At 44.8% G+C, this 14,065-nt stretch overlaps 1 protein-coding gene and 1 pseudogene across 1 annotated transcript in view; both read left to right on the top strand.

Annotated features, from left to right (window-relative positions):
- Nipsnap2 (nipsnap homolog 2) overlaps positions 1–13,758 on the top strand; it is a 33,802-nt gene extending 20,044 nt beyond the window's left edge. Inside the window, exons 6-10 of the mRNA XM_028766178.1 lie at positions 696–836; positions 2,363–2,394; positions 8,024–8,118; positions 9,647–9,730; positions 12,537–13,758. Coding sequence (XP_028622011.1) covers positions 696–836; positions 2,363–2,394; positions 8,024–8,118; positions 9,647–9,730; positions 12,537–12,601 — 417 coding nt within the window. The 3' untranslated portion in view covers positions 12,602–13,758. The remainder of the gene's footprint in view (positions 1–695; positions 837–2,362; positions 2,395–8,023; positions 8,119–9,646; positions 9,731–12,536) is intronic.
- Positions 11,315–11,722, top strand: LOC114620144 (annotated as a pseudogene).
- Positions 13,759–14,065: the final 307 nt, after the last annotated feature.

Genomic DNA, 14,065 nt, shown 5'->3' with positions numbered 1-14,065 from the left:
ATGGCCTTGAGCTCCTGATTCTCCTGCCTCCCAAATGTTGGGAACATAAGTGTGTCCCGTCCCCACCCCAACCCCGTCACCCCACACCTGGCTTATGTGGTGCTGGGAATCAGCCCCCGGGTCGTGGTTTAAAGGACTTGTTCTTGTTGAAGACCAAGGCTTGGTTCCCACACTGACATATCAGCTCACAACCATATGCATAACATATACATATAACCGTATGCATATCATATACATATAACCATATACATATCATAACATATCAGCTCACAACTCCAGTTTAGGAGATCCTAAGCCCTCTTCTGACCTCCTTGGGTGCTGAGCATATGCGTGGTACATATACATGCAGACAGGCAGAACATTCATACACAAGAAGTAAAATAAATAAATCTTTAAAACAAGCAGAAGACCTGGTATACATTAGGAAGTTAATTCATTAGTTAGGAATTTCATTGCCGTCCATTAAAAACTAAGACAGAAGTTGGGCATGGTGGCACACACCTTAGAGGCCAGCCTGGTCTACAGAGAGTTCCAGGACAGCCAGGACTACCCAGAGAAACCCTGTCTCTGGAAACAAACAAAAAAACTAAGAAGGTCTTATTTATAACTATATCCTGTGCAATGTAGGTGCTATTAAAGTATGTCTTTATGTAAGTGTCTGAAGATTTCATAAGCATATTTTTTTTCACCCAAAGGAATTTGTAAATTTCCGTAAGGCTAGAAGCGACATGCTTCTCTCCAGGAAGAATCAGCTGCTGTTGGAGTTCAGCTTCTGGAATGAGCCGGTGCCGAGATCAGGCCCCAACATATACGAACTCAGGTCCTACCAACTCCGAGTAAGTAGCCCAGGCTGGCCTCGAACTTGAGCTCCTTTGCGGTAGTCTCCTGAGTGCCGGCGTTACAGGCATCCACCACCACTTCCACCTTATATTTTGATTTGACTTGTTCCTGGCTCCCCATACCCCTACACCCCCACACACCCCCACCCCCACACACCCCCACACACCCACCCCCACACCCTACACCCTACAGCCCACCCCCAACCATGTCTAATCTTTTTTGTTTTACTTTTTTTTTCTTTCCCATCTCTTCTCTTCTAGCAAGTTCTTTTATATTTAATTCATTATGTATAATGTCTATTACTTGATGTTTTTCCAGATAACTTTTTTTTTTTTGAGGTAGACCTCAAACTGTATGTAGCCAGGGATAGCCCTGATTTTTTTTTTTTTTACCTATTCACTTTACATCCCTCTCATTGCCCCCTCCCGTCACCCCTTCCTATAATCTTTCCCCATCCCCCTCCCTTTCTCCTCTGAGGGGGTGGGGTCCCTGGCATCCTCCCACCCTGGGACCTCAGGTCTCTTCGATAGCCCTGAACTCTTGATCCTCCTACCTCTACTTCCTGAACCCTGAGATCCCAGGTGTGCCCCACCACACCGGTGTACACAGGCAAACAGTAGAAACTGAGCTACAGTATAGCCCCACCCTCACGTAACAGTTTGTTTTCAAGAAGAAAGACATCAAGTACAGAGCCAGGCACCATAGATAGCAACGGCCCTTGTCAAACTAGAATGTCAACAGAGTGTTGGCACAGCTGGGACAAAAAGGCAGGCAAATCTCTCTGAGTTCAAAGCCACCCTGGTCTATATAGCAAGTTCCAGGCCAGCCATGGCTACAGAGAGAAATCCTGTCTCAAAACAACAACAACAACAACAAATAATAATAATAATAATAATAATAATAATAATTGAATTAAAAACTTTAAAATGGGGCTGGAGAGATGGCTCAGCGGTTAAGAGCACTGACTGCTCTTCCAGAGGTCCTGAGTTCAATTCCCAGCACCCACATGGTGGCTCACAACCATCTGCAATGGGGTCTGATGCCCTCTTCTGGTGTGTCTGAAGAGAGCAATGGTGAATACATAAAATAAAAAATAAATTAAAAAGCTTTTTTTAAAAAAAAGTTTAAAATGTGTGACCTAGATAGAGCCTCATTTTTCTGGTAGCCTCTAATTGTACTTATAATAGAAACCATGGTTGATTGTGTCCATTGGCCACCTTCTCCATGTGCACACTGTTCATCCGTCCCAGCCTCCAGCGGCAACAGCTAAAGGGTGGTCTAACGATGACCTTTGTACTGGGGAAGATGGAGAGAGATCCTTCAGAGCGCCACGGAAGGACTAACAGTGGTTTAATCACCAATGTGGACGACTCACCCTTATACTAAACAAAGGTTGTCTGTTCATGTAACACCATAAAATATTAAGTCAGGCACAGAAACACAACACGAAGTCACGGTTCTGTTCCTGTTCTGTTTTTTTTTTTTTTTCATACAACTAACCAAACTCTAAATTCCCTTTCAGCCAGGAACGATGATCGAGTGGGGCAATTACTGGTAAGTGTATTACTGTGTTGCGTCTGTTGTCTTGTTAATAGGTTTTTTCAAGCCACAGCAAGAATTATTTCTGTTTGTGTTGCTTTTTTGAGACAATCTCATATCCCAGCCTACCTTCAAACTCACCATATAACCAAGACAGGCCCCGAACTCCTGACCTGTGTGCTTCTGCCTCCCAGATTCCTGGATTTACAGGTGTGGACCACCACACCTGCTTCAAGCAGTAAATCCTTAGGTTAAAAAAAAATAATAAACAAAACAAAAAAAAATGTCTAAATGCCTTGTCTTGATGCTGCACTTTTTCATAACTTATTTATCTTTATCTTATGCACATTGGTGTTTTTTTCTGCATGTATCCCTGTGTGAGGGTGTCAGACCTTGCAGTTACAGACAGTCGTGAGCTGCTGTGTGAGTGTTGGGAATCGAACCTGGGTCCTCTGGAAGAGCAGTCAGTGTTCTTAACCATTGAGCCATCCTGCCAGCCTCTACCTGATTTGTTTTCTTTTTACTACATCTTTGCTTGCTTATTGGTAAGGCATATGGTGAACGTGGAGGTCAGGACAGCTTCTAAGAGTTGCCTCTCTCCTTCCGCCATCTGGATCCCAAGGATGACACTCAGGGCATCCATCAAATTTGACAGCAAGTGCCTTTAACCCTGAGCTGCTTGCTGGCCCTGTTTAGATACGCAAGACTACAGCGAACAATATAATGGACCCCCATTCTATTCTCATGCCTAGTTTCCAGAATTACTAACACAAGCCACACACCACTCATAATCCCACCATTCAGGAGGCCAAAGTGGGACCATCAGAAGACATAACAAGAAAAACAACAACCACACACTAACACATGGGCAGTGTTGCTCAGCCCTGACTCCTCCAGTCCAGACTCTTGTGCTGTTCAGTCCGTAACCACTTCAGCATATAGCTCTTCAACAGAAGGGCTTGCATGCAAAGTCCCAGTACTCTGTGAAACTATCCTATACCCTTCTTGGGGGGGGGGGGGGGCCTGTCTCCCCATGAATCTGGGTTTTGCATTAACAGAGCAGTTGGCATTGATGAAACAGTTGTTTTTCTTTTTGTCATGTGAGTATCAAAGTACCACCGCAAACTTAGATGGACATGCAGGAAGACTGACCCTTCTTCCTGAAAGCTGGTTTTGTAACCCTCTGCTGTGCCTTATGCCTGTGATGCTAGCACGCGGGTGGCCAAAGCAGGAAGGTTTCTACAGGTTAGACACCAGCCTGGGATACAGTCATAAAAGAAAAAAAGTATAGTCTTGGCACACAGACAAGCATGCAGATCAGTGGCATAGAACTGAAGGACTAGAAATTAACACTTGATTCATTCGTGGGCAAGTATGCCAAGGTAAATCTTCCTTCATTGAGGGAAGAGAATTATTTCATCAAAAGATGCTGGGGAAACTCGGCATATGAAAAAAAAAAAAAAAAAGATGAATTTACACTCCTGCCTCACATGAAAAAAAAATACAAAGGAACTCAAGAGGCAAGAGAGACAGCTCAGAGGAGAAGAGCATTTGCTGTTCTTGTAGAGGACTCAGGTTGGGCTCTTAGCACCCATGACAGCTCACAGCCATCTGTCACTCCAGTTCCAGGGCATCTGATGCCCTCTCCTCACCTCTGAGAGCACTGTGCACACACAGTGCAGGTACATCCATGCGAGTAAACACTCATCCATGTAAAGTAAACAGCTCCTTTAAATGAAAGAGCTGACCCATGAAGCCTTTTGTTCCAGGCCATCTGATGCCCTCTCCTCACCTCTGAGGGCACTGTGCACACACAGTGCAGGTACATCCATGCGAGTAAACACTCATCCATGTAAAATAAACAGCTTCTTTAAATGAAAGAGCTGACACATGAAGCCTTTCGATAAAAGCTTAGGGAAAGTCGGTATGGCTCTGAACTAGCACAAGTTCTCAGGCTCTGTGAAAAGTTCAGTCAAGCTAGGTGTGGTAGCACACACTGTGCTCCCAGCATTCAGGAGGTAGAGGCAGAAGGATCAGGAGATCAAGGCTATCCTTAGCTACATAGCAAGGATATTCTAGCCCAGGCTACTGAGACCCTGTCTCAAACAAGCAAAATAAAGGTACATATTTGGTTATATACTATGATAGGCACCATTTTTATCAAGGAGGTTTTATTCATGGTTTTGAGCCGTTCCTTTTATGCCAGTGCTTTTCACCCTTCTGAACTCTGCAGCCCTTTGACCCAGTTCCTCATGTTGTGGTGACCCCCAACCGTGACATTGTTTCATTCCTACTTCATAACTAATTTTGCTCCTGTTATGAGTTGTAATGTAAACATTAATGTTTTCTGATGCTCTTAGGTGACCCCTATGAACAGGTCATTTGACCACCAGCACCACCCAAGGGGTTGCCGCCTGCAGGTTGAGGACCACTGTTTTAGCCAATAACTATAGACATTCATAGAACTAAGATGGTACTGATGAAGGTTTCTTTTTCCACAGAGACTCCACAGGATATGTTGAGGTTACTTGGTTATTTTAAGCTTTCTGTGTAGTAGCGTGTTCAGCATTTGATTTGTATTTTGCACGTAGGGTAACTGTTAAGATGGCGGTCCCCTCCGCAGCACACGCTTGGCATTATTACCAGGCTACGGCAAGTATATTTTCTTTGCCTTTCATAACCAAATTGGAAAACTTCAGAATGAAATGAATCATCCAGAATATCTCATCACAATCACTGAAAACCTCTCTTCCTAACCTCCTGAGCAGTTACAGTGCACAGTTCAGCTGATTTCCTTAATTCGAGATAATTGATCGTATTTGTAATTTTGTGACAATATCTGTACAATGTATTGATAATCCATGGGTCATTTCCAGCAGAGGAAACTGGCAGCTTGGGTGGGGTTATGGTTGGGATGCTCTCTCCACGTGAACAAGAGTCGGGTGTACAAAGTGGTCTTCAGCAGGCTGGCTTCGTCGTTAACAGGATAGGGCACTCCTCTGGTTCTGAGCCCCTTTAAGGTGTTCAAATTCTTTTTTGTTGTTGTTGTTTTTTTGTTTGTTTGTTTGTTTTTGTTTTTCGAGACAGGGTTTCTCTGGGTAGACCTGGCTGTCCTGGAACTCACTCTGTAGACCAGGCTGGCCTCGAACTCAGGAATCCGCCTGCCTCTGCCTCCCAAGTGCTGGGATTAAAGGCGTGCGCCACCACCACCGCCCGGTGTTCAAATTCAGTATGAAAGGTTTCCCACCATTAAGAGAAGGCACTGGTCAGACCAGTGGGAGAATCTTATTCCTTCCTGGGCGTGGCGATATACATCTATAGTGTTAGCTAGCATTTAGCAAGGTGAGGCAAGATCATGATTTCAAGGCCAGCCTGGGATAATATAGTAAGACTCTATTTCAAAAAAAAAATTAAAATAGCCTGCCCCTTAAGGGTTATTTTTCTTACAGTACATGTTAGTAGCTTATTTTTCAGGTCCCGGTCATTTAGATAAATGAGGATGAATCTGTCTCCCCAAACTTTACTTCTGCTAAACCCTTTGTGTGTCTGAGACCAGGTCAGAGCCATGGATAGACTCCAACTTTGCTCTCCTTCTCGGATGAGAGCACTACATCCTTTGAAGCCCCTGCCTTCATTTTTATCTGAGATGACAGAAAATTGAATTTGGGAAAAATACATTTTGAACGTTGTCAGGATTTCAGATGATCTCACTGAATTTGAAAGCAGAGTGTCTGGTGTCAGTAAAAGATGATGTTTAAGATTTTTTTTAAAAAAAACTGTGCTTTTTTTTTGAGGTGTTAAATTTTTGAGGTGTTAAATCTTGAAAGGGAAGAGGGTTAGTTAGCTGGTTGGTTTCACAGGGCTTTTTCTTTTTTAAAGGATTTGGTTTTGTCAGTTTTAAATGTGTACCTGTGTCTGTGTGTGCACATGCATGCACCTGTGGGTGCCAGCAGAGGGCGTCAGACTCCTTGAAGCCTAGGGTCCAGATGTTGATGAGCCCTGGGACAGGGGTACAGAGAATCAATGTTCAGATCCTCTAGAAGAGCAGCTCTTAACACCGAGCCGCCTCTGCAGACCCCAGATACCCATTTTAAGCCATTTCGCTCTTGGCTCTGTGCTGTGTGCATCAGTCACCCACGTGTATGCACTTCCTGTGTATTATGAGAAACATGGTTCTCTCCGGAAAGAGAAAAAGCCACAGGCAGCTGCATGGATATTAGTGAGAGTCCTGACTACAGCACTGAGCATACTGCCAAGAAGGGACCTCCTTACAGGACCCCCTGTGCTATCCAGAAGGCCACGGAGTCTCTTGGTGCTGGGAAAGTGTATGCCCTTATGTCTGTTTCAACACACAGGAAAGGTGTCCCCATAAATATCATGCCCTTTGTCATCTTAGGTGTTGTCTATCCGAGGTTCCTCTCTTTCTTCTAATGAAACAATTCATGCACACACTCTCTCACACACACTGGCTGTCCTGGAACTCACTCTGTAGACCAAGCTGGCTTCACACTCACAGAGATCCTCCTGCCTCTGTGTCCTGAGTGCTGGGATGAGAAGCGTGCACCTCCACAACCTTTTTATTCTCTTAGAGTTTTATACAGCTAGGAGTGGGACACCCATCCTCCCCTCCGCCATGCTGGGGCCTTGTGTGCCTTGAGCTTTTGCAGGTCTTGTGCTGTCGCAGTCTCTGTGAGTTCGTACATGCATTTCCAGTTCATGTCTGGGAGACAGTTTCCCCAAAGTCATCACCACCTCTGCCTCTCACAATCTTCCTACCACCTCTTCCGCAGAGATCCTTGAGTTTTGTATGTTTCTAGAGATTCCAGAGGACTGGCCACTCCCAAGCTCCTCACTCTCTGCGTGTTGACCAGTTGTGGGTCTCTGTGTTAATGGCCGTCTACAAGGGTTGAGTGATGTACTCATCTCCGGGCCTGGCATAAGTCATTAGGAGTCATTTTACTGCTGTGTCCACTTAACAGAACAATAGTAGAGGCTGTCCTCATCAGTAGTGTCAAGTGTGGATTCCTCTCGTGGAATAGGTCTTAAATCCAACCAGGAAGTGGCCAATTGTCCCATAATGCTGGTGCCACCGTTATGCCAGCGGACATAGCTTGTGAGGAGAATCATTGTAGATTACAAAGTTAGCCATGAAGTAATTCCTTTTAACAGATCTCCTCCCTTCCTGTGTCTTTCACATGTTAGAAGTATATATTTAAGACTAATAATAAGCAGAAGTGTCTTTATGTTGCTGTTTTAATTTTTAGAAAGTCAAGATTAAATATTATCTACTTCTCACAAAAGTAATTGAGGTCATTGGGTTATATACGTTCTAAGCTAGCCCAGAGTACAGAATAAGGTCTTAACTTCTCCCCAAAACTAAATAAGACAAAAACTTAATTGCATTTAATAACTTGATATGTGTTAAACCAGTCTTCATTCCTAACAGCTGGCTCTGTGTGGAAAACGTAGTATGATTCTTTGCTGTGTCTAGAAAGGGTCTCACTACATAGCCCGGGTTAGCCTGGACTCACAGGTGTGCATGAGCCCCCCCCCCCCCGTCCCCCGTCCCCCGTCCCCCGACCCCCGACCCCCGAGCGTCCTCCTGACTCTCCTTAACCGTCAGAACGCTGCTCTTCTCTCGCAGGGCCCGGGCCATTCGCTTTAGACAAGACAGTAATGAGGCAGTTGGGGGATTCTTCTCTCAAATTGGGCAGCTATATATGGTGCACCATCTTTGGGGTATGTGTATGTTCCCTTCTTTTGCGATTTGCTTGGATTGAAGAATTCATAGTTAAGTTATAGTCGTGGGATAAATCTGGACTCTGTGATAACCTTGAACCCTATAGGAAACGCAAACATCACAGGTGGCTGGTAAATGCTGGCCTATCTAGAAAAAGGCCGATAACAAGAGGTCAGTGGGGTCACAGCTTAGAAACAGGTACAGGTTGGGCTGAAGTCAGATGAGTTAGCACATGGCTATAGTTCAGGAAGCTGAGGCAGGAGGATTGAGAGTTCACCATCAGCAAGGACTGTATGGCATGTTCCAGACCGGCCTTGAGCTAGAAAGCAAGACAGGGTCAGAAAAATGGGCTGCTGGGGAGGGTACAGAGCATTGGGAGGGGGAACTGGGGGGGGAGTAGATATAATCCTATGTCATTGCATGCATGTATGTAAATAAAAATTAAACCTGGAAAAACAACCACACCAGGATCTGGAGGGATAACGCAGCAATTAAGAACTCACTATTCTTTCAGAGAACCGGAATGCAGTAACTTCAGTCTCGGGGGTCTGATGCCCTTCCGGCCTCTGCAGGCAACTGCACTGACAGGATATACTCACATCACACAAGCATACATGTAAATACAGGAGAAAGAAGCAGGGGTATGGCTCAGTGACAGCACAGTTACCTAGCACGTATAAGGCCCTGGGTTCAACTTTCATCAGAAAGCAAACAAACAAATCCCCACAAACAGTGCAGACTGGTTACATAGTAGCATAGCCCCGGGGAAGCTTAACCTCAGCAGATACATTGAGGCAAAAAGGGTCACTTCTGTATTCTGTCTCCCTCCCAGAACCCCCTGCTGCTGCCAGGGCTCTTCTCAGCTTAGCTTGCCTGGTACTTAAGAAACGAAACCCTGCGCTAATGATAGAGTGTACCAGTCACCACCCTTCATCCTCACTGCCCCGACTCAGCCTTGTCCAAAACCGGGCATTGACTGCTGAGCAGAGACTTAGCCCACAGAGATCAGAGTTTTCAAAGGGACAGAGTTTATAAACAAATATCAAAAGACAAATAACAACCAAACACTGTGTGTTCTAGAGCTGGTGAGATGACTTCACTGGTTGAGGGCTCTTGGGGAGGACCCAGTACGTTTACCAACATCCACATGGTGACTCCAGCGCCAGAGAATCTGTGGCTCTCTCCTGGCCTCCATGGCATGCACAGACTGCCACATATAAACATACATATACGTACAAACATACATATAGACACACACACAGACTGCACATACAAACACACATATAGACACACACACACAGGCAGGCAGGCAAAACATCCTTACACATAGATTTAAATTTTAAAAACCAAAACAAAAGCACATGTTCTACCCAGATCACATTGCATATGCCTGTAAACTTGAGAGGCAGAGACAAGAGGATTGTGAGTCTAAGACCGTTGGTTGTTTATCTGGCTAGCCGAGGACTGCGCTTCTAGAATGTGGACATTGGGCCTGACTCAGACCGTATTCCTGTGCTTCTGTTTAAGCTTATAAAGACCTTCAGACCAGGGAGGACATACGGAACGCAGCCTGGCACAAGCATGGCTGGGAGGAGCTTGTGTACTATACAGGTAAGCTGCTAGTGACCCCTTACGCATTCTGGCTTTGAGTGTGCATTTGTGAACATTCAGGTGTGATAGTCTAGGCTGTGAAGGTAAGGCTAGCAAGACATGAGATAGACCAGTGGTTCTTCCTTAAATGCTGACTTGACTTTGTTTCAAATTACAAGTCTTGATTCTTTGACCCAGCGTGGTGACTCATGACTGTAATTCCAGCACCTTGGGAAGCTGAGGTAGGAAAGTTACAAGCAGAGGTCCACCCTAGCCTACAGAGTTAGACCCTGTCTAAGAAAAAAAAAAAAGCAGAAAAGGGGGCTGGAAAGATTGGCTGTTCTTCCAGAGGACATGGGTCTAATTCCCAGCACCCTCATGGTGGCTCACAGCCACCTGTAACTCTAGGTCAAGGTCAAGGGATCCAGTGCCTTTTTTTTTTTTTTTTTAGCCTCCATGGGCACAAGATATATAGACATACAAACACAGAACACCCATATGCATATAATTAACAAATTACTTTTAAAGCAGAGGACAGACAAAATAAAAATATTGATTACATTACATATATTTTATAATATTCTGTTATATTGTCTAGTAGAGTTTTCAGACATGTGGATAGCTTTTTTTTTTAATTTAATTATTTTATTCCTTGGCTCTCCTAGAACTCAACTATGCAGACCAGACTGGCCTCAAACTCACAGAGATCCACCTGCCTCTGCTTCCCAAGTTCTGGGATCAAAGGAGTGTACCACCATACTGGGCTAGCTTAAATAATAATAAAAATAATAATTATTATTATAAGATTTTTGTTCTCTGAAAGAATATTACATTGTTTTTCTAAAATTTTCTTCATTAAAGCCATCAGTTTCCCAAATAATTTAACACATAATTAAAAAGAATATTTTTGTAAATATGTATGGTGGCACACACATTTTAAAGGCTAAGCATAAAAGAATGCTCCAAGATAGCTGGGCAGTGGTGGCACACGCCTTTAATCCCAGCACTTGGGAGGCAGAGGTAGGCGGATTTCTGAGTTCGAGGCCAGCCTGGTCTACAGAGTGAGTTCCAGGACAGCCAAGCTTTCACAGAGAAACCCTGTCTCGAAAAAAAAAAAACAAAAAACAAAAAACAAAAGAATGCTCCAAGATAAGCTGGGCTAACAAGTGCCAGCAGTAAGAATAAAGACAGAGATAATTAACTTAGGGCTGAGGGCATGGCTCAACCCTGCCCCTCAAAACCAAAAGTAGTCAGAAAGTTAATCCTTGGTTGGTTGGTTTTCCCAGACAGCATCTCACTATGTAGCCCTGGCTATCCTGGAACTCACTTATGTAGACCAGGCTGGCCTCAAAATCACAGAGATTGCATAAAGTTAACTCGGTGAGTGTTTAAGCTGCAAACTTACTGAGAAGGTAAGAGAGCAGCCTACTAAGTAGAAACAGCTTATCTTTTAGTTTAAAACAAAAATCCCGTAATTGAGCCAGGCCTGGTGCAGGCTGGCTCCCTCGGCACTCTGAAGTGCAGGTAGGAGGCTACAGATCAGTGGCTTCCTTGGTTACATAGAAAGTGAATCAGTGGGAAGTGCAGCTGCTTGTCTTGGGCGAGATGGCTTCAAGGTTACTTCTCGGAGTAGGCGTCTTGGCTGCGCAGGCCCTGAGGCCCCCGTGGCGCAGCGGCGACCCGCTCCATGGCTTCTGGAGGCGGTGTCCCTACTGATGAGGACCAGGCTACCGGGCTGGAGAGGGAGATCATGATAGCAGCACAGAAGGGACTGGACCCATACAATATGCTACCTCCAAAGGCAGCTTCAGGCACCAAGGAAGACCCTAATTTAGTCCCATCCATCAGCAACAAGAGAATAGTGGGCTGCATCTGTGAAGAGGACAACTGTACTGTCATCTGGTTTTGGCTGCACAAAGGCGAGAGTCAGCGGTGCCCAAACTGTGGAACCCATTACAACCTGGTGCCCCACCAAATGGCCCACTGAGCCCCTGCGTTAACTTTTCAGAATGTAAAGGATAATCTCTCTCTAATAAAGACTAGCCATTGCACTGGCCAAAAAAGAAAAAAGAAAAGAAAGTGAATCAGTCACAAAAGAAACAAAACCGTGTGGCTGTACGCACTGTTGTGTTTTATTCTTGCATCATTTGATGCAGGGTCTCTCTCCCTATAGCCCAGGCTGGCCTCCCACACACTGGGGTGACAGGTGTGAGCACCGTGCCTCCTTATGCTCTCCTCCTAAGCTGCTCGTCAGTTTCCAGAGTAGTGTGTTTTGGTCCATGGAAGTCGTTTTTACAAATTTTTTATCTCTCTCTCTCTTTTTTTTTTTCAAGACAGGGTTTCTCTGTGTAGCCCTGGCTGTCCTGGAACTCACTCTGTAGACCAGGCTGGCCTCAAAGTCAGAAACCCTCCTGCCTCTGCCTCCCAAGTGCTGGGATTAAAGGCATGTGCCACCACCGCCTGGCTACAAATTTTTTAAGTAAAAAAAATTGTTTTTCTTTTCCATGTATTTCCACGTCTATTTCACTTTTCTGTAGGATACATTTAGATCCAGTATTATTTGGGGTTTTGTTTGTCAGTTTTAGTGTAAAGAACCTTCTGAGAAAGAGCTCTTTTCATAACCAAGACTTTTCTAATTTCCCATAAAAAGAGGCTGTCCCGGCCGACTCTCGGGTTCTGTAACATCCTAGGTGGTGGTGTCAGGATTTCTGGCCCCTTTGTTCGACTCCCCACTTCTTAACAGCGCAACTTTCTGGCCTGAGCAGACGCAGTGTCATCTTCACCCCGAGGTTTGGACATGAGGCAGTAACCTCTGGCTTCTTTTCAGTCCCGCTCATTCAGGAAATGGAGTCCAGGATCATGATCCCGCTCAAGACCTCCCCGCTCCAGTGATGCTTCCGTGTGCCTATGCAGATGTCTGTGACGAATATGTGTCATGATTTCATCTCACCCAGTCACCGAGTGGAAAGCAAGCCGAGGTGTAAACCGCTGTACATAGCTTTGTAAGATCTCTTTTCTTTAAAATTTAATAATCATGCACCGGGAACTCTGGAGGGTTGAGCTACCGGAAACAGTCTCTGTTCACCAACCGCTCCTTAGCCTCCGGCCCTTCAGGAAACAGGATCATTTGAAGCCGGGTGTGGTAGTTTAGCACTCAGGGAGCTGAGACAGGAGAATTCCAATAAGTCCTAGACCAATCTTGGCTACGTATAGAGTTTCAGACCAGCTTGGACCTTGTGAGACCCTGTCTCAATAACCAAAATTAAAGTTTGAATTTTCTCTGAGTAAAATCCCAGCTATAAAAAAGAATCAGCTATTTCTCGCTATTAAAAAAAAAATCCTGTTTTACAATTACAGATTTTTACAAATTTCCTTCCTTCAGGAAGAAATACAAATGAAGTCATGTTTCCTGAGCAGTTTCTCTGAATCTCAAACTAGAAACAAATGTACCCAATGGCTGTGGCTGCGAATGCTATGACTTTGTGACTTCTGGTCAGTCAGTCAGCAGGCCGGGAGTGTACCCTGAGCTGGAAGGGGGGGTCACCGTGCACCTAGCCAGCCATGCAGGCTCCAGCAGGCACTGTGTCCCAGAGGGTTGGCATGAACCAGTGTACCACCTGTGATTTTGAAATAAACCTCAACTAGCACTAATTTTATTTGCAATATTTTTCTATAAAACAAGTAGCTCTTGGAAAAGAGGTTTTATTTTCTAAGCCACTGTTCGTGACCTCTGACCTCTGGTTCTATTTTGGTAAGCACCCAGCAAACACTTCCAAGACCTTGTACCAAGGGCAGTGCACACTGGGCCTAAGTTGGCGTAAAGCTTCATATTCTGTCTGTTTGGTTTTCTTTTTTAATATAGTGTGCCAACTTTGTGACTATAATCATGTGAAAACCCCATTGAACCGAAGAATGATGTCTGCCCTACAAATTGATTTGTGTAAAATAAAGTATAACTAAATCTCCTATGAGATGCCTAATTTTTACATGCGAATGGTTTTCTTCAAGAACATATTAAAGTAAATAAAGCCCTCTTAATTTTCACGTTTTGCACGATTGAGACCTTTTTGTTTGTTCATTTACTTAGCTCGGTTTGATGTTTTTGGACCCAGGGTCTAAGTATGTAGTGGAGTGTAGCCCCTAAATCCTGCCTCCACCACGCCTCACTAGAATGGCATGCGGGCGGGCACAGCACAGGAGCTCAGGAGACCGCTCTGTTGTTTATGTTGTATGGGGGTTGGGCACGTGAACCACATGAGCCACACTGCACATGGAAATCCGGACAACGTGGAGTTCCTCCTTCCACCATGTGCATCTCTGGGACTGAACTCAGACTGTCAGGTTTGTCGGCAGGTG

The sequence above is a fragment of the Grammomys surdaster genome, unplaced genomic scaffold, assembly GCF_004785775.1.
Source record: "Grammomys surdaster isolate TR1022 unplaced genomic scaffold, NIH_TR_1.0 166, whole genome shotgun sequence".
Taxonomy (NCBI): domain Eukaryota; kingdom Metazoa; phylum Chordata; class Mammalia; order Rodentia; family Muridae; genus Grammomys; species Grammomys surdaster.
The sequence above is the reverse complement of the archived record's forward strand: the minus strand, read 5'-3'. Positions and strand labels throughout refer to the sequence as shown.